Source organism: Chinchilla lanigera, unplaced genomic scaffold (assembly GCF_000276665.1).
Source record: "Chinchilla lanigera isolate Chin_1 unplaced genomic scaffold, ChiLan1.0 scaffold00016, whole genome shotgun sequence".
In the NCBI taxonomy this organism is placed as follows: domain Eukaryota; kingdom Metazoa; phylum Chordata; class Mammalia; order Rodentia; family Chinchillidae; genus Chinchilla; species Chinchilla lanigera.
The window spans coordinates 25546132-25565224 of NW_004955417.1; the positions used below are offsets into that span (position 1 = coordinate 25546132).

The following is a 19093-nucleotide window of genomic DNA, read 5'->3' on the forward strand; positions in this document are numbered from 1 at the left end:
GCCCGTCCGTCCTGTCCCCCGCCAGCAGCCGCGCCCTTCGCCATCTGCACGCGGGGTGGAGTCTAAGAATGCTTGGCTAAACTCAAGCCCATGAAAACTCTTTGTGCTTTATTTTGTTAAAGACGAGTTTTATGTCCGAAAACGAAGGCTTTACTCTGCTGGGCTGACGTTCCGTGTGCTCTGCGAGGCAGGGTCGGGCTCCCTGCTTTGCTGGGGCCGCGGCCTCCTCCCGGCTCGGTCCGCACCCCTCCCCCTCCGCCGCACGTGCTCTCTCTGCACCGCCCTGCTCTGCCTCGTTTTCTCTTCGCTCTCACGAGGGCGGAACTCACACCCGCACAGAGCAGCCCTGCCCAGACGTGGGTGAGTGAAGTTTTAGGTATCAGAGACAAGTAGTGGGTGATCACGAAAATAACTCTTCATTGTATGAGCAGGTGACTTTCCTTTAAAGCTGTGTCTGTCTCCCTCTCTCTGTCTGGGTGTGTGTGTGTGTGTGTGTGTGTGTGTGTGTGTGATTTTTTGAGGCAGGGTCTCACTGTGTAGTTTAGCTGGTCCTGAACTCACTGTGTAGCCCAGGCTGGCCTGGAACTCTCAGCAGCTATCCTGGTTACTTTTCTCTCCTCACTGAGTCAAAATACCTGACACCCAGAATCAAGGAAGGAAAGGTTTATTTAGCTCACAGTTTGTGGAGGTTTCAGTCCATACACGGCTGGCTACAAGGCAGGGTGGCACATGGCAGAGGGCACCAGTTCATGGTGGCAGAAGATAGCCAAAGCAACCAGAGCAAAAGGGAGGAGTGGTGGCAAGCAGCCTCTTTCCCTGCCTTACACTGTATGCAGTCTACCCGCCCCAGGGCAGGTGTGGCACTCACACCATAATCCCAGCATTGGACTATGGATCAATCAAAAATCTAGAAGCCTGCCCCAGGACTGCATGAGGATTTGGGGTGGCATGTAGACACAAACCATAACGGCGACCCTCCTGCCTCAGCCTCCCAAGTGCTGGGATTGCAGGTGTGGGCCATGGTGCCCGATTGTGTAACAGCTTTCCTTTTGTTTTCTTCCTGGTGCTGGGTCAGACCTGGGCTTCAAGGGCCAAGGCCGGCACTGTGCCTGGCTACGCCCCACCCCGGGGCGTCCTTGGACAGCGGGCACTCCCCGCGCTCCTCGATGCTGGGAGGACCCACAGCTCGCGGGTTTTGGCAGCAGAGTCTTGCAGGGTTGCCCCGGACACTCCTGCTGCCCCGTGGTCTCACCGCCCTGCGGTGCCCTCTCCCTGTCCCCAGGCTGATGAGCCCCGACAGCTCCCTCCTGCAGCCCCGCGAGGAAGAGGGCGTCAGGTACGAGCGCACCTTCGTGGCGTCCGAGCTCCTGGACTGGCTGGTGCAGGAGGGCGAGGCCACCACCCGGAAGGAGGGCGAGCAGCTGTGCCGGCGGCTCATGGATCAGGGCATCATCCAGCACGGTGAGTGCAGCGGTCAGCGCCACCGCGTAACGAGCATCGCAGGGGCTGGCTTTCTCCCTTCTCTCTCTCTCTGTCTCTGTTTTTGTTTTTTTGCAGCAACGTCTTGCTATGTAACGCAGGCTGGCCTTGAACTCACAGCGATCCTGCCTCAGCCTCCCGAGTGCAGGGATCATAGGTGTATCCTCCGTGTCTGGTGAAGTACTGTGTGTTTTGGGGGCTGTGTTTTCCGGGCACACATAGTTGTGCAGCTCAGCAGCTCACACAGGCTCTTCCCGTGTGTGAAGGCACAGGCTCAGCACCAGCTGTTGTCTTAGGCTCCGCTCCAATAGGCTGGCTAATAATTAAAGGCAGCGGTTGAACAGTAAAGAAAGTCGCCTCTAGGTCAGGCCTGAAGGCCTGTGGGTCTGGCGGTCCCGGATAGAGGCAGCAGTGTGAATAGCAGCTCCCTCCAAAGCCCAGGCGGCCGGGAGCCTGCACAGCTCCGTGTAAGGACAGCGTGGGCCCGAGCACATTCACACAAACGCGCATATTTGTCCAGCCTCTTCACATACTGATGTTTACCGTGTATCAGGCACTGGGCCAAATACTCCAGAGATTTTATTTTTTATTTTGTAGTTTTATTTGAGACGGTGTCTCGCTGTGTAGCCCAGGCTGGCCTGCCTGAACTCAGCGATCCTCCTGCCTCAGCCTGCCGAGGACTGTGCTCACGGGGCGCGCCGCCAGCCTGGCTTTGAGCTCCTCCGGTCTTTCAGTTTGTAACTAGACTCCCGTTCTGACTCTGAGGGCCCCGCATGAGGTCCCGAGCGGCTGTGACACAGTGGGGTGCAGGACGGCCGCTGCGTCCTGTTCTTGTCCTCGAGGCTGCAACGTGGGAGGACAGAGACACGGGGGCGGGCTGCGGTCCTCAGCAGCGCTCACCTCCTCTTCTCCGTTCCTTTTCCCCTCTCGGGGACACTGGGGACAGAAGCCACGATCGTTTTCCCACTGAGCTGTGGCCCGAGCTGTGATCCTCCTGCCTCAGCCTCCCCGTAGCTGGGGCTGCCGGTGTTTGTGGAGCTCCCGTGTCTCCCGCCTCCCGCCTCTGCCCCAGCGCTCTCATTTCTTCTCAGCCTCGCTGAGCTGAAAGAGAAGCCCGGCTTTGCCATCTGTGCAGAGTGCAAGAAGGCTGGCAGGCCTGGAGGGAGGGAGGACAGCCGGGCGGGCGGGGAGGGGAGGCGGGGTCGGACCCAGGTGGAAGCACCACACTGACGGTGAGGGGGTCATCCCGCGCTCTGGGAGGCTGAGGCAGGAGGATGGCAAGTTTGAGCCCCACCTGGGGAACTTAGCCACTTAGCAAGACCCTGTCTAAAAATAAAAAATTGAAAACCCTGAGTTCAGTTCCCAGCTCTGCAGATGAAGGCTCAGCTTTCAGGCCCCACCTAGCCTGGGAAACACCCGGCTCTTCCCGCAGCTCAGGGCCGCAGCGGCTGAGGCTGTGGGCAGCGACCTGCGTGGCAGTGTCGCGGTCATGGCTGCCGGCAGCAGAGGAGGCCAGGTGATTTCGAGCTGCTCCCGACAGGGGTAATGGGGAGCAAAGCCGGCCGGGCCTGCAGTTCTGCCCGAGCGGCTTGGGGCTTGCAGGGCGCCCTCTCCTCAGGGAAGCGACCCACAGCCCTTGCTAATATTTCTGTTCTGAAGCAAACAAAAGAAGCAGATTTGAGAAGTCCAGCGCATAAATAAATTAAGGAACAAAGTAAATGACAGACAACAGCAGAGGGGAGGCAGCACCCTCAGATGACCGGAGACTCGGCTCCCAGAAACCCAGGAAACCGTAGGACAGGGGCTGGGCAGGTGACGAGGCAGGCTCGCTCTGTAGCTCAGGGTGGCCTTGAACTCAGAGATCCTCCTGCCTCAGCCTCTTTCTGCCCGTCCTTCTGCTGTTCACAACAGTCCCTGGGCCAGTAGGCCTTCTCGTTCCCTAGAGGGGCATGTGGAGGTGGCCGCAGCTGGCACCGTCACCTGACCTCACACGACAAGCTCTGAGTAGGAACAGATCATGTTTCTCGTTCTGTTCTCAGTGTTTAATATTTGGAGTGTTTTCAGCGCTCAATCTCCCTCCCTCCTTTCTTCCTCTCTTTCTTCTTTCTTTCTTTCATGGTACTGGTGACTGAACCCACAGTCTTAGCCTTTTAAAATTGTACTTTTTAAAACTGTGACACAGGGTCTCATTAAGTTGCTAAGTGGCCCAGGCTGGCCTTGAACTCCTGCCTCAGCCTCCCGGCGAGCTGGGGAGACAGGTGCGGCACCACGCCCGGCTTAATTTTTTACTTTCTTGGTGTAGTTTCTGGGACTGTTTTCACCGTGCTTTGCGTGTGCGCCTATGCCTTGGCTCTGACCTCCCTTTTATTACAGCCGAGTCCAAAGTAGAGGAAACATAAACACAGCCCCGGGCGGTGTGGCCGGAGGGGCGGGCAGCTGGGACGGGCGGGGCTGGGGTGCGGGTGTGCTGGTGTCAGCCGGGCTGAAGGGAAGCAGACCTGTAGTGCACTGAGCATAAAGGCCTTTTTTTTTGAGACCTGGTCTCACTGTGTAGTGTAGGCTGGCCCCAAAGCACAGCGATCCTCCCGCCTCAGCCTCCCGAGTGCTAGGATGACAGGCGTGTGCCCCCATGCCCGCCCTAGCTCCCAGTTTTGCGTCTGTTCGTGCTAAGCTCACCCAAGGCCCCAAGAGGTCCTGACGGCAGGAGGTGACCTCGAGCGACGGTGTGAGGCAGGGCTGCAGCTGGGGTGCAGCCGGGGCTGTGAAGCCCCTCGTGCTTCCTCCGTGACTGGACGCACTCCCCGTGCCCACACCGTGCCGTGCCAGGTACCAGGCAGCCCTGGCCTCTGAGATGGGAACACCTGGAACCAATCCGAGGTTCTTTTATATTGTTGTTGTTACTGGGACTCGAACTCAGGACCTTGTGCTTGCCGGGCAGGCGCTTGTGCCGCTGTGCTCTATCCCGGGCCGACTTCGTGGTTCTGGAGTCACCAGCAAACCGTCACCCTGCCCCTCAGATTGTGCCCTTTTTCTGTATTTATTGATTGATTGGCTTTTTGAGACACGGTCTCCCTATGTAGCCAAGGATGGCCTGGAACTAGATCTTGTGGTGATCCTCCTGCCTCAGCCTCCAGAGTGCTGGATGACAGGTGTGCCTGCCATGCCCTGCTGGCTCACACAGTTTTCGGGTGTGTGTCACTCTGGGAGCCGAGGTCTCCCGGGAGCCTGTGCCCCGTGGCTGGCGTGGCGCTCACCGGCGTCTCCCCGCAGTGTCCGGCAGGCGCCCGTTTGTGGACAGCAACCTGCTCTACCAGTTCCGCACCAACTTCCGCCGGCGCCGGAGGCTGATGGAGCTGCTCAGCGAGACGACCCCGGGCGCCCCCGACACGCACGACAGCCCCTTCTGCCCACGCAGGCAGGGCCACGACGCCCGCAAGGCCACCAGCTTCATGTCAGGTACGCCCGGGCGTGGGGTGCGGGGCTCGGGGTCTGGGGGCTTGGGAGAAGGGCAGAGCAGGGCGCCAGCCGGGATCACAGCTGCTCGAGAGGCTGAGGCAGGAGGATGCACTGCAGCGGTGACTGGGTGCTGAACGGAAGGAAAAGTGCTGGGCGAGGGTCCTGGCCCCAGAGGAAGCCGGGAATTAAGGAGAAGCGGCTGGGCTGCCCTCAGGGAGGCCGTGTCCAGCCCAGGGCGACAGAGACGGGGGTCAGGGTCCCTCATGCGGGCTGCTGTGTCCAGGGAGAGGCGCCCGCCATCTCGGGGCGGCAGAAGCCGGGGACAGTGACTCCCCACGCAGGAGGTCAGCATGTCTCAAGGTCACTCGGCAGCGACGATGGACCCACAAGCAACAGTATTTGTCTCTAGAGACAGGGTCTCTCTGCGGCCCAGGCAGGACTCGAACTTGCAGTCCACCCGCCTCAGCCTCCCGACAGCTGCGGTGCGGCCTGGAGGGTTGGGGGTCCTGAGTGGACCTCACCGTCGCACTCACCCTGCGGACTGCAGGGTCCTTCACTTGACACTGAGTCTTGTTAAGTTGTGCAGGCAGGGCTGGCGCTTGAGATCCTCCTGCCTCAGCCTCAGGCGCCTGCTGACTGTGCCCCTCCCGCAGTGAGCCCCAGCAAGGAGATCAAGGTGTCCTCTGCGGGGCGCAGGAGTAGCCTGAGCAGCGGCGGCAGCAGCGGCTACTTTAGCAGCAGCCCAACCCTGAGCAGCAGCCCCCCTGTGCTGTGCAACCCCAAGTCCGGTGAGTGCGGGCGGGAGGCTGAGGCAGGCTGAGGTCCTGCTGAAGGGTGAGGAGGGGGGGAGGCCGTGGGGACCCCTGTCTGGGGTGCAGCCCAGCGTGCCCATCCCCACATACTGAGCAGCTGCTGCACATTGGTGCCCACGAGGAGGCCCGTCCCAGCACTTAGGAGGCTGAGGCAGGAGGATCACTGCAAGTTCAAGGCCAGCCTGGGTGGCACAGCAAGGCTATCTCAACGAAACCAAAAATAGTAACAGCAGAAGCAAATTGCACGATGTAATAATAATGGAAGCAAAGTGCACAGTAAAGGAAATGTGCCTGAGTCCTCCACAAACCACCTCTCTGCCCAGGCCAGGGGAAAATCGTTTCCTGTGAAACCGGCCTTGCACTCTCGGTGATCCTCCTGCCTCAGCCTCCTGAGCGCGGGGATGACAGGCATGTGCCGCCATACCTGGCAACGAACTGACTTTTCTAAGCCTGCTTTCTCGAATACGAAGTGAGTGTCAGAAGGAGCCGAGGCACGTTCTCGTGGCGAGTGAGTGAGTGAGTGAGTGTAGCGTGGGTCACGCCAGCCTAGTGCGCATGCGTGTGCCAGAGCCCGGATGTGCGGGGTGCGGCCCAGCCTGCGGGCCTCCTTGGCCCAGCGGGGAAAGGGGGCGCCCTAGTCAGGGGTGGGGCTTACGGCCCTGCGTGGGGAACCCGACCACTGCCCTGGAGCTCCGGTTGCTTCGGTCTCTGAGGCGAGAAGGCGTCTAGATCCAGAGGAAAGAAGGGCAGAATTAGAAAACCCTCCTCTTCACCCCGCTCCTCTTCTTCCCTTTTAAAATTTTTTCTGTATTTTTCATAAGCTATGCGCAGTGGTGCACGCTTGTTATCCCAGCTGCAGGGAGGCTGAGGCAGGAGGATCGCTGCAAGTTTCAGGCCAGCCTGAACTACATAGCGAGACCCTGTCTCAAAAAACAACTCCAGAAATGCGTTTTCTCTTTCTCCTCGTCACTGGGACCTGGGGTCGGGAGTTTGCTGCTGTTTGCCCTCGCTGTGTCCTCGGGGGCCTGGCGGGGGCGGTGGTCGCTGACTATGTCTGTCCCCAGTGCTGAAGAGGCCTGTCACCTCGGAGGAGCTGCTGACCCCTGGGGCGCCCTACGCCCGGAAGACGTTCACGGTAGGCGGGCTCGGGGGAGGTGCGGGGGAGCGGCGGGCCGGTGTGGCCTTGCTGGGTTTGAGCCCGGCCCCGCTGTGTGGCCCTGGCTGGCCGTGACCCGAGCTGCGCGGCGAGTTTGAGACCAACCTGAAGTGCATAGTGCGACCCTGTGTCCCAAACCCAAAAATAAACACATAAGAAAAGCGACCCGCGCCCGGGGCCTGTGCGCGGTAACCGCCCGGCCCGGTGACGCAGGGAAGGCGGCAGCGTTGGTTCCCAACAGTCCTGCCTCGGCCTCCACTCTATACTGTGCCCTCTGGTACTTTCTCACTTCATTTCCTTGCTCAAGAAAATTGTGTTTCAAGAGGCCATGACCGCATTTCCCACTGTGAGCCTCTCACTGTGTTATCCTAGGCCTCGGGGACATAGCTAGATCCAAAATGGACCCTTTGAGCTGAGCGTAGTGGTGCACACCCGTCATCCAGGCACTCGGGAGGCTGAGGCGGGAGAGTTGCTCTGAGTTCATGGTCAGCCTGGAATGCGCAGCGAGACCCCGTGTCAGAATATCGTGCGTCATTTGGACCCAGGGGAAAAGAATGCACCGGGGGAAGAAACTGGGTCTGGGGAGCGAGCGCTCCTGTGTGAGTCCCGGCCCCGCCCCGCGCCCGGGTGTGGATGCAAGTAGGGTCGGTCCCGTCCCCGCCTCCTCCCGCGCCGCTGACTGTGCTCTTCCTCCAGATCGTGGGCGACGCCGTGGGCTGGGGCTTCGTGGTGCGAGGAAGTAAGCCGTGCCACATCCAAGCCGTGGACCCCAGCGGGCCTGCGGCCGCCGCGGGGATGAAGGTACCGGGGCTCCCCTCTCTCCTTGGTCCTCTCTCCGGTCCTCGGCTCCGTTGGCTGGATTCGTTGGCTGGATTCTTAGGATGCGAACCCTTTCCTTGGGTTCCCTTTCTATTTGTTTGCTTCCTGAGACAGGGATTCTCTATGCAGCCCAGGCCATGACCTTGAGATAATCCTCCCGCCTCAGCCTCCTGAGTGCTGGGATGACAGGCATGCGCCACCACGCCCAGCAGAAAACCTTCAATCCTGGATGAACTGCACGACCCTTCGTGTGCTGCAGAGTGACCTGAATGCTGTCCCTAGCAGTTGGTTTGCCTGGGCTGGCTCACAGGCCAGCAGATGAACGCCTTGGCCTGGGTGCAGGGCAGCCGCCTCCCTGCCCCGAGTGCCGGCAGGAACGAGGTGGCTGGGCCCTCCACGAGGCTGCTCTCCTGGTAGGGAAAACGAAATCCTGTGCGAAGTGCCGCTCCGGCCTCCAGTCCCCTGGCTTCTCGTGCTTCCTGCTGGGATGAGTGCACGGGCCTGGGCCTTCTGGGCCCCTTTTCCCTGTTCAATTCTTGCTGCGCTGTTTATGTAGAAGCGGAACTCTCTGAGTCAGAACAAGGAACTGTCTGAGTCAGAACAAGCCTTTTACCACCCCCCTCATTTTTGGGGGGTGTTTTGTTGTTTTGTTTTGTTTTGTGAGACAGGGTCTTACTCTGTAGCCCAGGGTGACCTCATGCTCATAGTGATCCCCCTGCCTCAGCCTCCTGAGTGCTGGGATTATAGGTGTGCACCACTGTGTCTGGCTTTTTTTTGAGACAGGGTCTCTCTGTAGAGCCCAGGCTGGCCTCAAACATGAGGTGATCCTCCTGCCTCAGCCTCCAGAGTGCTGGGTCACAGGTGTGCCCCACGGTGCCATCTAAACCGGCTAACTTTATTCCCCGTGCCGGAGACAGTGGGCGCGCGTGTGCGTCTCTGTGGTCTTGAGAGCCGGAAGGAGGCGGCTCAGAGCTGTGTCTCTGATTTTGATCGACGACTTCCTTCTCACTGTGATCAGCCTCTGTTCCCAGGGTCACCTCATGGCCTAAAACAGCTGCCGAAAGCCAGGTGTGGAGGCCACATCTGTGATCCCAGCACCTAGGAAGCTGAGGCAGGAGGACTGCCACGAGTGCAAGCCCAGCCTGGGCTACACAGTGAGACCTTGTGTCAAAAAAAAAAAAAACCACAAAGCAAAGCAAAGTATTCCAGCTGTTCCGGGCGGCGAGTTCCGCTCGGGGTCCTGGGCCCGAACACTGTCCTTTGTGTACAGTGAGCACAAACAAGAGCACGGAGGACTTGAAGTGGTGCCCGTGCCGGGTTTCTCAACTCCCTGGGCACCGGGTCACCTGGAGCGCCGGCTGTGCCCAGTGCCCGGTCCCCGGGGCCCGGCTGAGCGGGTCCCAGCGAGTCCCCCGTCGGTCCTGGGCAAGGACAGCGGTGAGACTTGCGCTGCCTCCCCACTGCCAAGCGGGATGTTTACGCTCCTGCTGGGTGACAAGTGCAGAGCCGCCCCGGCTCCCGGAGCACAAAGCCGCCTTTGTAGCCGCCACATGTGTCCGGCTGCGTGGTGCGGCAGGGGCCGCGGGACTCAGCCCCTCCGTCTTCTGGTCAGGGTGGCCAAGGGCACCGCCGCCCTGCGTGCGAGAGATCGGCGTCTGCTCCTGCATCTTTGCTCTGTGGTGTTTTGAGGCAGGGCCCCTCGAACTCACGGTGTAGCGCAGGGAGGCCTTGAACTCTCAGCTTCCCCGAGATAGCGAGACCTCAGTCACGGTCTGGGAGAGCTGGTGGAGAGTTTGGCCATGCTCGGAGCGCCGTGGTTTAGCTTCTAAAGTAAACACTGCAGGTGTGGGAGGCGGCCGGCAGGGAGACACTTAGTGTCACTCAGCGTCTGGTCACACAGGGAGGAGGGACCTTTTCTTCTTTTTTAAGACAGGATCTCACTATGTAGTCCAGACTGGCCTTGAACTCCTGTGTAGCCCAGGCTGGCCTTGACCTCGAGGCCATCCTCCTGCCTCAGCCTCCCGAGTGCTGGGATTACAGGTGTGCTCCAGCGTGCCCTACCACACCTGGCCAGAAGCAGCCAGTTTTTGTAGTGTCTTTTCAGGATGCTGTGCTGCTTGCTTAATATGTATCATCTCCTCTAACCTGACCACGTCCTGGTCACCAGAGGGAGGGTGGGTGAGCAACTACTCCAGGGCCATCTGGCAAAGGAGCAGAAGGGTGCTTGGTCGGATTCACCCCTCCCAAACGGGGCCCCCTGTTCCTAACCTTTTCTCTTTACCCCCAGCACATCTCACACACACACACACACACACACACACACACACACACACACACACGGTTCTCGGCCCCTGTCCGAGCACCACTGTTCTGGAGGAGAAATAAGAGGGACGCGTGGCTCATTTTCAGGGTTAGGTAACGTCACTGCACACTAGCGACGGCCCCTGCAGGGATTACAGGCCCCTGTGCATGCGGTCGTGTGGAAAATGCACGGTGTTTGTGAACACAAGGCTATCGCGTGATCCGTTGTCTGATGAACCAACCTTAATGTGCTACAACTTAGTAACCAGTCATGTAAAATCTTTGGAAGGTTCATTTTTTATTTTTAGCATCATCTAGGGAAAAAGTATATCAGAATCTTGGTCAATAATAAATATTTAAGGTCAGACAGATAATTGGGTGCAAGGTTCTTTTTTTTTTTTTTTTTTTGAGACAGAGTCTCACTATGCGGTTCAAACTGGCCTCGAGCTCACTTTGTAGCCTAAGCTGGTCTCAAACTCACAGTGATCCTCCTGCCTCACCCTACCGAGTGCTGGGATTACACGCGTGCGCCACCATGCCCAGCTAAGATAATTGGGTGCAAGGTTCTTATGGAGAAAAGAATTTGGGGTCTTGGGAGAAAGCAACCTTGTGGCACCTTTTGGGATGACATATATGTTGAGAATGTATCCCCTGCTGCTGAGACCCCCTCCGTCATAGGATGTTATGGCGGAACTTCCTGTGCCCACAGAGGAGATACTATGGCAGAACTTCTTGTGTCCACAGGGGAGATGTTATGGTGGAACTTCCTGTGTCCACAGGGGAGATGTTATGGCGGAACTTCCTGTGTCCACAGAGGAAGCCACTGTGGATAGGGTGTAGGAGTGTGAAAGAGAATCGGCCTCAGGTGATGAGTTTCTTCTCTGCGGTGGTAGAAAATGCCACAGAACCTTTGGTTATCACTGGCATGTGCTGCTCTTCAGCAGCTGAACACTTCCTACAGCTTTGGGAGCAGAGTGTCCTTCATGCAAGCGGACATCAGAAGTGTTCCCATAGCAACCAGGAGCGGCCCGTGGGAAGGCCACGTGACCCTCACTGTGAGTCACAGCGCCTCTGTGGGCCTAATCCACATCTCCAGAGAGAATCTCCAGGGAGCAAGGTTTCCTCCCAACCTTGTGACCTAAGTGGGGCCTCGTCCCGCCCCCTCCTGCTCAGCGTGGCAGTCCCCTGTGATTGAGTCAGAGAGGACGAAGGACGAGGCTGGCCGTGAAACTCGCCAGGTGGCCTCGGGCATGGACGGGGCGTGGTGTGCAGAGCGCAGGACTCTGAGTCCCTCAGGGGAAGCAGAAGCGCCCTCCTGCTGCTCCACAGCGCTGCGGCGGTGGTGTCATCGTGGGGCACGGCTGCCTCTCCTTCCGGGCCCCCTGTGCCATGTGTTCCGCGGGGATACCACTCTGGAGGAAGAAGCCGTGTGCGTCCCTGCTCCTGCCCCCGGGGTCCTGGAGCTGCCTGGAGAGGAGGGCGCCCGCAGACAGCCACAGGCGTCCTTAGCTTTTCCTTCATCCTTTCCCCTAAGAACAGGGCTCCGCTCTCTGGCTGTTCCACATCAAACCTCAAGAGGGAACTCAGCCTCTACAGCAGCTCTGAGCCCTCCGCGGTCCCCTCGTGAAGGCAGTGACTGTGTGTCCCGAGCGTCCGGAGGGTGGAAGGAGTTCGGCTCCCCAGCGAGCCACCGGCTTCCGGCTCTCTGGCCCTGTGGCCACTCTATCGCTTTGCACTCTGCCTGTCGGGCCTCTGGAGGCTCCTTCGTGGGTTCCCTTAGATTGGAGCCAGTTCTCTCGTCACTCTTTAAAGTTTCTTTCTCATTTTTCCTGAGTGAATGGCACGTGATCTGACAGCTCTTTGTGTCACCTGAACCGGAACCCGAGTCGGCCTTCCGGGCACCGACCGTAGTCCCCGCAGCGGGAGAGGAGGGAGCCGAAGCCCGACTTCTCCAGCGTCCTCTGGGATTGCAGGCCGGGCAGCGATGCTGCGATGTGATGCCCTCAGCGGACCTGGTGCTCAGTTTACAGACGTGTGAAGAGCCGGGCTTCTCGCACTCAGCCCCAGCGGGTCCGAGGGTGGCCGCTGGAAGGCGTCGTGCGCCCCGTGTGGAGTGCACAGTTCCACGCGGCTGCCGGTCTGCACCGCGCACTGCTGGGGTGTCCACTGCCAAGGAGACAGAGACCGGGACTCATCGATCGGCTCAGTGTGAGCTCGTACAGACGGGTCGCACTGTATCCCGGCACCACGCGCGTGTCTGGCGCGGACCTGCGGTCATGCTCCACGTGTGTATCTCTGTAAGATGACTCTGCCTTGCTCCCGTGTCCTTTATGGAAACTTGGATGGAACACTCTCAACGTTTATTGCCGACTTGCCTATTTACCCCTTAAATTCTGAGAGGTTTGCTACATGGAATATGGGACTTTTTGTTATGCACATATACATTTTATTTTTTCTTTCTCTCTTTTCTTTTTTTTTGGAGACAGGGTCTCACTATGTAGTTCAGGCTGGCCTTGAACATTTGGTGATCCTCCTGCCTCAGCCTCCCGAGTGCTGGGATGACAGGTGTGCTCTACCACGCCTGGCCCACTTTTAATTTTTCTGTCTTCCTGATGGGTTGAGTCTTTGAACACTGTAGAATGTTCTCTTTTTGCTGGGAAAATACCTGACTCCCGAAACCTGAAGGAGGACAGGGTTATTTTACCTCAGAGTCTGCGAAGGTTCAGTTCGTGGTCAGCGGGGTCCAAGGCAGAAGCAGCGTGGTGGAAGTGCTCAGCGGGAAAGCCAGGAAGCGGAGAGAGAGGAGAGCAGCCCGGGACAGGAACACACCCTGCCAGCTCACACCTCCCAACACGTGAGACTTCGGGGTGACGTGTTCAGTCTAAGCCACAGCAGCCCTAAAAAATGTAATTTCCTCCCACTGGTTTTACAGGTGGAGGACAAGTGTGACCGGGGAACTCGGCTCCTCCCTTATGTTGAGGGGGAAAATTCACGCAGGGGAAAGAGGAAGGAGAAACGAAAGTGTCTCTGGCGGTAACCTTCCTGCAGACTCCCCTGAGCTGTGGGGAAGCCAGGCTCCGCGGGCGGGTGCAGAGCGCCGGCCCTGAGTGCGGTGGCCTCTGCACCTTGTCCCTCACTGGACACCTGCCTCCCACCCGCCCACAGAGACAGAGACTCCAGAACCTCCCGCTCCTCATTTCGGTCGTGATTGTGTGCACCTGCAGCTGTGGCCGGGACGTGGCCTGCTGTGTGGCCTGGATGCCGGGGTCCTCTCCCAACTCACTCAGGTTCAGAACCGTGACCTGGCGATGGTGCCAGGAGCGAGGAACGGTGTGGTCCGGGCAGACCCCTCGTGAGTGGGGTCCGTGCCCTCGTCACAGTGGCCTGCAGCGACCCCTCCCCCCCTCCCTCGGTGACAGGCCCGGTAGAAGCTGCCATCTGTGAGGAAGCAGGAAGCAGTCCTCACACGACAGTGTGACCTCAGACTTCCCAGCCTCAAGACACGGGAGAACAACAAACCTAAAAGACCCAGGCATGGTGGTGCACACCTGTCATCCCAGCACTTGGGAGGCTGAGGCAGGAGAATCACCAAGTGTTCAAGGCCAGCCTGGGCTACACAGTGAGGTCTTGTCTCAACAAATAAATGAATGAATAGATGAGTGAATGAATGAGACAGGAGCAGCAAGCATGTGTTGTCTGTGAACTGCCGCCTCTGTGGTGCCGTATTTACTATGGTGGCCCAGACAGACCAAGGGGTGGGTGGTCAGGCAAGCAGGCTTGCACAAAGGCGTGCAAGGGAGGAGACTGCACTCTCCCCAGGGCGTGCGCCGGTCCCCTCCTGCTCTGGCCGCCTTAGGAGACGCTGTCTGATTTGGAGCCAGGTGAAAGGAGGCGCGCTCAGAACGTGTTACAGCGTTTTTTTTCTGGGTTCTAGATCTCAGCCACTTCAGTTGCTCTTGGTAGTAGTCTTGCTTTGCTGTGCTGACGCCGGGCGTCTTTGCTCTCTGGCGTCCTGGCTGGCAGAGGCTCTGGCCGTGGTGTGGCTTTGCCACTCGACCGATGGCGCCCACGGCGTGGGAGGGGAGGCAGCAGGTTTGTGTCCGGGCTGAGATCCGGGCCTCGTGCTTGTTACCACTGAGCTACTTGCACCGTAGGCGGTTCACAGGTTCCCGTCCTTGGTAGTTCTGATGTCTAAAAGAGCAACATGCGGTTGTAGAAACCAGATGGATGTCAGGCAAGGAGCACTGAACGAAAACCAAGGCGTCGTCCTTGGCGTCTGCCTGGAGCGCGGGGATCAGTACAGTCAGGCGGCCCCGTGCGCACGCGCGTTCGCACATCCGGCTGACCCCCGGAAGGGAAGGCGCGTCACTGATGCAAATGGCTGACCCCCGGAAGGGAAGGCGCGTCACTGATGCAAATGAGGGGCGGTGGGTGGGGCTCCTGGCCAGGACCGGAGAGCGGCCCAGTTGTGGTCTCGGGACACATCCGGGCATCTGTCGGATTAAGACCCGTACCCCGGCTTCCTACTTAGCAACTCGCTTCTGCTTTCTGTGTCGTTGAGCTGGGCGGGCTTCACCTGACTACTCAGGACCCTGCCTGATTATTTGCTGTGTCTGTTTATGTCTCTCCGTGTTCCTTTGTTTTGTTTTTTGAGACAAAGTCTTGACATGTAGCCCAGGCTGGCCTCTTGGACTCCTGACAATCATCCTGCCTCAGCCTCCCGAGTGCCGGGATGACACCTGCGCTGCGGGCCACCATGCCCTGCTATTTATGTCTGTCTTTTTTCTCCTTTTGATTCTGTCTTTGAAATTTTCTCTCTAACCAAACATTTCCTGCTAGAATCTTCTGGGCGATTCTGTTCAGCCCTTTCTTGTTTGGGAGCGGAAGGACAGCGGAGACAGACCCCAGGGTCAGCGCACAGCCAGGGCTGGTGTAGGTGAAGGAAGCAGAGGCAGGAGATGTGGCCGACACACCCTCCCCTTGGGACATGCTGGGTGCTGCCTGGTTTCAGCCGCCTGTCACCCCTGCGTCTCTGTGAGCTCCATCCTGTCCCTTCTCGCGGGACTAGGGATGTGAGGCACTTGCACCCTAGGGTCAGAGCTCGAAGCCCCATGCTCCCCAGGAGACTCCTGTCTGAAGGTGGGGCTGAGGAAGGTGGCGGGGTCAGAGGGTGCTGTCTGCATGGTAGCTGAGTCCTAGGTGCCGAGTGGGTTGATCCTTCGACACATGGGCCGGTAGGAGGCCCCGTGAGGGGGAGTGGGTGCCTGGGCTGCCCCTTGGCCCTCTCTTCTCAGCTCTTTCCTCTCCCCTCGCTCCCACTTCCTTTCCGCGCTGAGGCGAGTGGCTTTCCTCCTCTCTGCTGTCCGCCAGGATGTTCCCGCCTGCTTGGGCAAAAGCCATGGACTGACACCCGGAAGCCGTGAGCCCCATCCGGTCTTTCCTCCTCCAAGTTGTGTTCCAGAGAGCTAACGCACAACCTAATCTCCAACAGCACATACAGTAAATACCATTATAAGCAGGAGAGCAGCCTTGCAGCCTGGCCTCAATGCTCACGCCCACCTGTGATGGCATTGCACACACCCACCCCTGCTGGAGGAGGAGGAAATAATGTTCCTAAGTAGTCACCTGCTCTGAGAAGCACTTTCCCAGGGTGCACTTCCTGTGCTCACCGTGACTGTGTGTTGACGTGCAGAGTGCAGAGTACCGCAGGTGCCGATCGAAAGCGTGTCCTGACCAATCCATCCCCCAGGAAGACCTGCAGTGCTGGGTCCTTCTGTACACTTTTAGCAACAGGATGTTGGCACTGCCGGGAGCGCAGCAGTTGCTGAGGCTGAGATGACGTCTTTCCCAGCAGCCTGACTCTAAAAATAAAACTGGGATATCAGTCTGCTATTTTGAAGGTTTTTGTTTTTGTTTTTTTTTTTTTGGCTTTATCTAAGGAAAAACTTTGAAGTGGGTGTCTAAATGTGTGTATTTTGCGGCTGTTAAGTGACACAGAAAATAACCCAGTGGGGTGTGGTAGTGCACACCTGTAATCCCAGCACTCTGGAGGCTGAGGCAGGTTTGCTTAAAGTTCAAGACCAACCTGGGCTACATAGTGAGACCCTATATTTAAGTTAATGAATTAATGCCCTAGTTTAAACTGATACGTTCTGAGTTGGAATTTAAGCCCAATTTGTGGAACACTAATATAAGTGCTTTTGCTGGGCATGGTGGCATACACGCCTGTAATCCCAGCAGTACAGAGGCTGAGGCAGGAGGATAGCTGTGAATTCCAGGCCAGCCTGGGCTACATAGTGAGTTCAAGGCCAGCCTGGACTAAACAGTAACCCCCTGTCTCATAGAGCAGGTGCTTTTACTGTTATACCATCTTCCAAATAAAGTGCTTCTGCTTTCTGGAAGTTACCGAACTTGAGCTGGAAGCTGGGTTTGGCTGGATATTTTAAGAATGAAGTTACCTAGCCAGGTGAGGGTGGTGCACATCTGTAATCCTAACTAGTTGGGAGGCTGAAGCAGGAGGATCATGAGTTCAAGGCCAACTGGGGCAAGTTAGCAAGACCCTGGCACAGAATAAAAATAAAAAGCATTGGGGAAGTAGCTTGGTGCTCCCTAGCTTCAATCCCCCATACCACAAACACAGAAAAAGCAAAACAGCCCAGGGTGGTGGCGCACGCCTGTCATCCTAGCACTTGGGAGGTTGAGGCAGGAGAATCGCCGTGAGTTCGAGGCTACAGCCTGGGCTACATAGCAAGACCCTGTCTCAGATGTCCCCGTGCGTGCGTGCGTGCGTGCGTGGTGGTCCGTGGGTGCGTGCGTGCGTGCGTGCGTGGTGGTCCGTGGGTGCGTGCGTGCGTGCGTGCGTGCGTGGTGCTCCGTGCGTGCGTGCGTGCGTGCGTGGCGCTCCGTGCGGCCACCGTGTCTGCTTCTGTCGCCGCAGGTGCGCCAGTTCGTGGTGTCCGTGAACGGGCTCAACGTGCTGCACGTGGACTACCGCACCGTGAGCAGCCTCATCCTCACGGGCCCGCGCACCGTCGTCATGGAGGTCATGGAGGAGCTGGAGTGCTGAATCCCCGCGGCCCGCAGGAGACAGACGCCCCGCCACGGGGTCCTACACGCGCCCAGCTTGCCTCCGCGCACGCGCGTCTTAGGTCGCGTTTCCTACACTGTGCGAATGAGAAAGAGTCGGGGAACACCCTTAAAAAATAAAAGCATAAATGAGCCGGGCGCAGTGGCGCACGCCATCGCAGCACTCAGGAGGCTGAGGCAGGAGGGTTTTGGAGAGTTCAAACTCAGCCTGAGCTACATAGTGAGACCCTGCCTCAAAAATAGAGGAAAAGTCAGTGTAGAAAATGTTTGGGAAGCAGTTTTTTTACAGGACAGAGTTGCCTTACTAGGTTTCTATTTCTCCTGCTAATTCACTGTTTTGTTTTTTTTTTTTTTTTAATTTTCGTTTGCATAAAGTTGTTGGAATGTTTCTCAAGCTAAAATAGCACCATGCTAATGTCTCCTTAGGAACCAATAGAGTAGATGTTTACACCTTGAATTTACTTTCAGGACGGGTGCACTTGGAGTCTAGGCCACTAAGGAGGCTGAGGCAGGAGGGTCGCTTGAGCTCAGGGGTTTAAAGCCAGGCTGGACAACATATAGAGACCCCATCTCAGAAGAAAAAAAAGATTGTGCTTCTACCAAAATGATCGTGGAACCGTTTCACAGAGGGTCTGGATTTCACCGAGTCCGGCCCGTTAACCAGCTTTATGGAAAGCCTGTCATCTCAGGTGCTCCGCACCACCTAGGAGGGTTGTCCACCAGCACCCTAGCTTCAGCTCGTCTCCCCGTGGCTCAAGACGGTGCCAGGGGAGTGCAAGGCCTGCTGCGTCCCTGCGGCTGGGGGCCCGGGAGGACCCGGAGGAGGCTCACTCACACCTGCGTGGAAGGAAGCCGGAACCTAATTCGCCTGCTTTGCCCGAATTTCGGTGTCACTGGCTCTGACAGCGGCTCGGGCTGTGCCTGGGAGGTGACGTTCACTGAGCTCGCTGCCGCCGGCATCACCGTCCGTCACGCTCAGGTGTCAGGGACGCTCGCTTCATACAAGGCATAGGAACGACAGGGTTGCTCTCATGCACTCACGAAGTAAATACGTGCGCTGCTTCTCAGCCCCTCCTGTGTGGCAGATCGCCACCGAGGATCAGGCCGGGCAGGGGGGTGCACGCCTGTCATCCCAGCTCTCGGGAGGCTGAGGCAGGAGGATCCCTGTGAGTCCAAGGCCAGCCTGGGCTCCATAGTGAACTGGTGCCAAAGGTGGGCCCTACTAGGGTGACCCCTCTGTCTCTGGTCATCTGGTCCTGCATCCGGGTACCTGACCTCCTCCGCCGTTTTTCCAGGGTGGGCTCGGTGTCCGGGCGGGAGCAGAGCTGCTCTCCCTCCAGCTGGACCTCAGCACCAAAGCCCGAGGTCACACCCTAGGTCAAGGGCTCACTCTGCTCAGGGCTGTACTGGGACTTCACGCCACCTCCTTGTCCTGCAGAGGAGACGGCCTGGGACAGAGGAGGCCGCTGGCTTGTGGGGGAGCAGCTTCTACGTCAAAAGATGTGTTTGTGACGTCGTTTTCTATTTTGTTGTGTTTGAGACAGAGTCTCACTATGCCGCCCAGGCTGGCTTCAGACTCACAAAGATCCTGCTGCCTCAGCCTCCCGATTGCAAGGATGACAGGCATGTGCTCCCACTCCTGGCCTGTGGCGTCTTTTAGAAATGAGTGTTGGGTGTTTTCTGTCTCAGGTCTTCACTCACCGAGGTGAGAGAACTGGATGCCTCTGTGGAGATGCCGGTTCCCGTCCGCGTCCTCTGCCCGACGTCCCCTGCCGCGGGCCCCAGGGCGGGCAGCCACTCGGTCAAGGACGCGGTGTCAAAGCCGAGAGCCGTGACAGCCCCCCCTCTTGCTGTGCGGTCACCTCAGGGTCCTGCCTCCCTGTGAGGCTGCCTGGTCGCACGGCCTGTGCGTGGCTCACAGGGCGTCTGCAGCCCGGAAGCCGCGCTGGCCACGGCGTGGACCGTGCCCCCAAGGCCTGTCCGG

General features: G+C 58.3%; 1 protein-coding gene across 3 annotated transcripts in view; it reads left to right on the forward strand.

Annotated features, from left to right (window-relative positions):
• The window catches only part of Deptor (DEP domain containing MTOR-interacting protein), a 24766-nt gene extending 7523 nt beyond the window's left edge, over positions 1-17243 (forward strand). Inside the window, exons 4-9 of one of the 3 annotated variants that reach the window (XM_005381914.2) lie at positions 1283-1461; positions 4750-4935; positions 5589-5723; positions 6812-6882; positions 7600-7704; positions 16961-17243. In XM_005381914.2, coding sequence (XP_005381971.1) covers positions 1283-1461; positions 4750-4935; positions 5589-5723; positions 6812-6882; positions 7600-7704; positions 16961-17089 — 805 coding nt within the window. In that variant the 3' untranslated portion in view covers positions 17090-17243. Of the gene's footprint in view, positions 1-1282; positions 1462-4749; positions 4936-5588; positions 5724-6811; positions 6883-7599; positions 7705-7832; positions 8401-16960 lie in introns of those variants that run through there. The other 2 variants (XM_005381915.2, XM_013512835.1) reach the window with 2 other exon arrangements.
• Positions 17244-19093: the final 1850 nt, after the last annotated feature.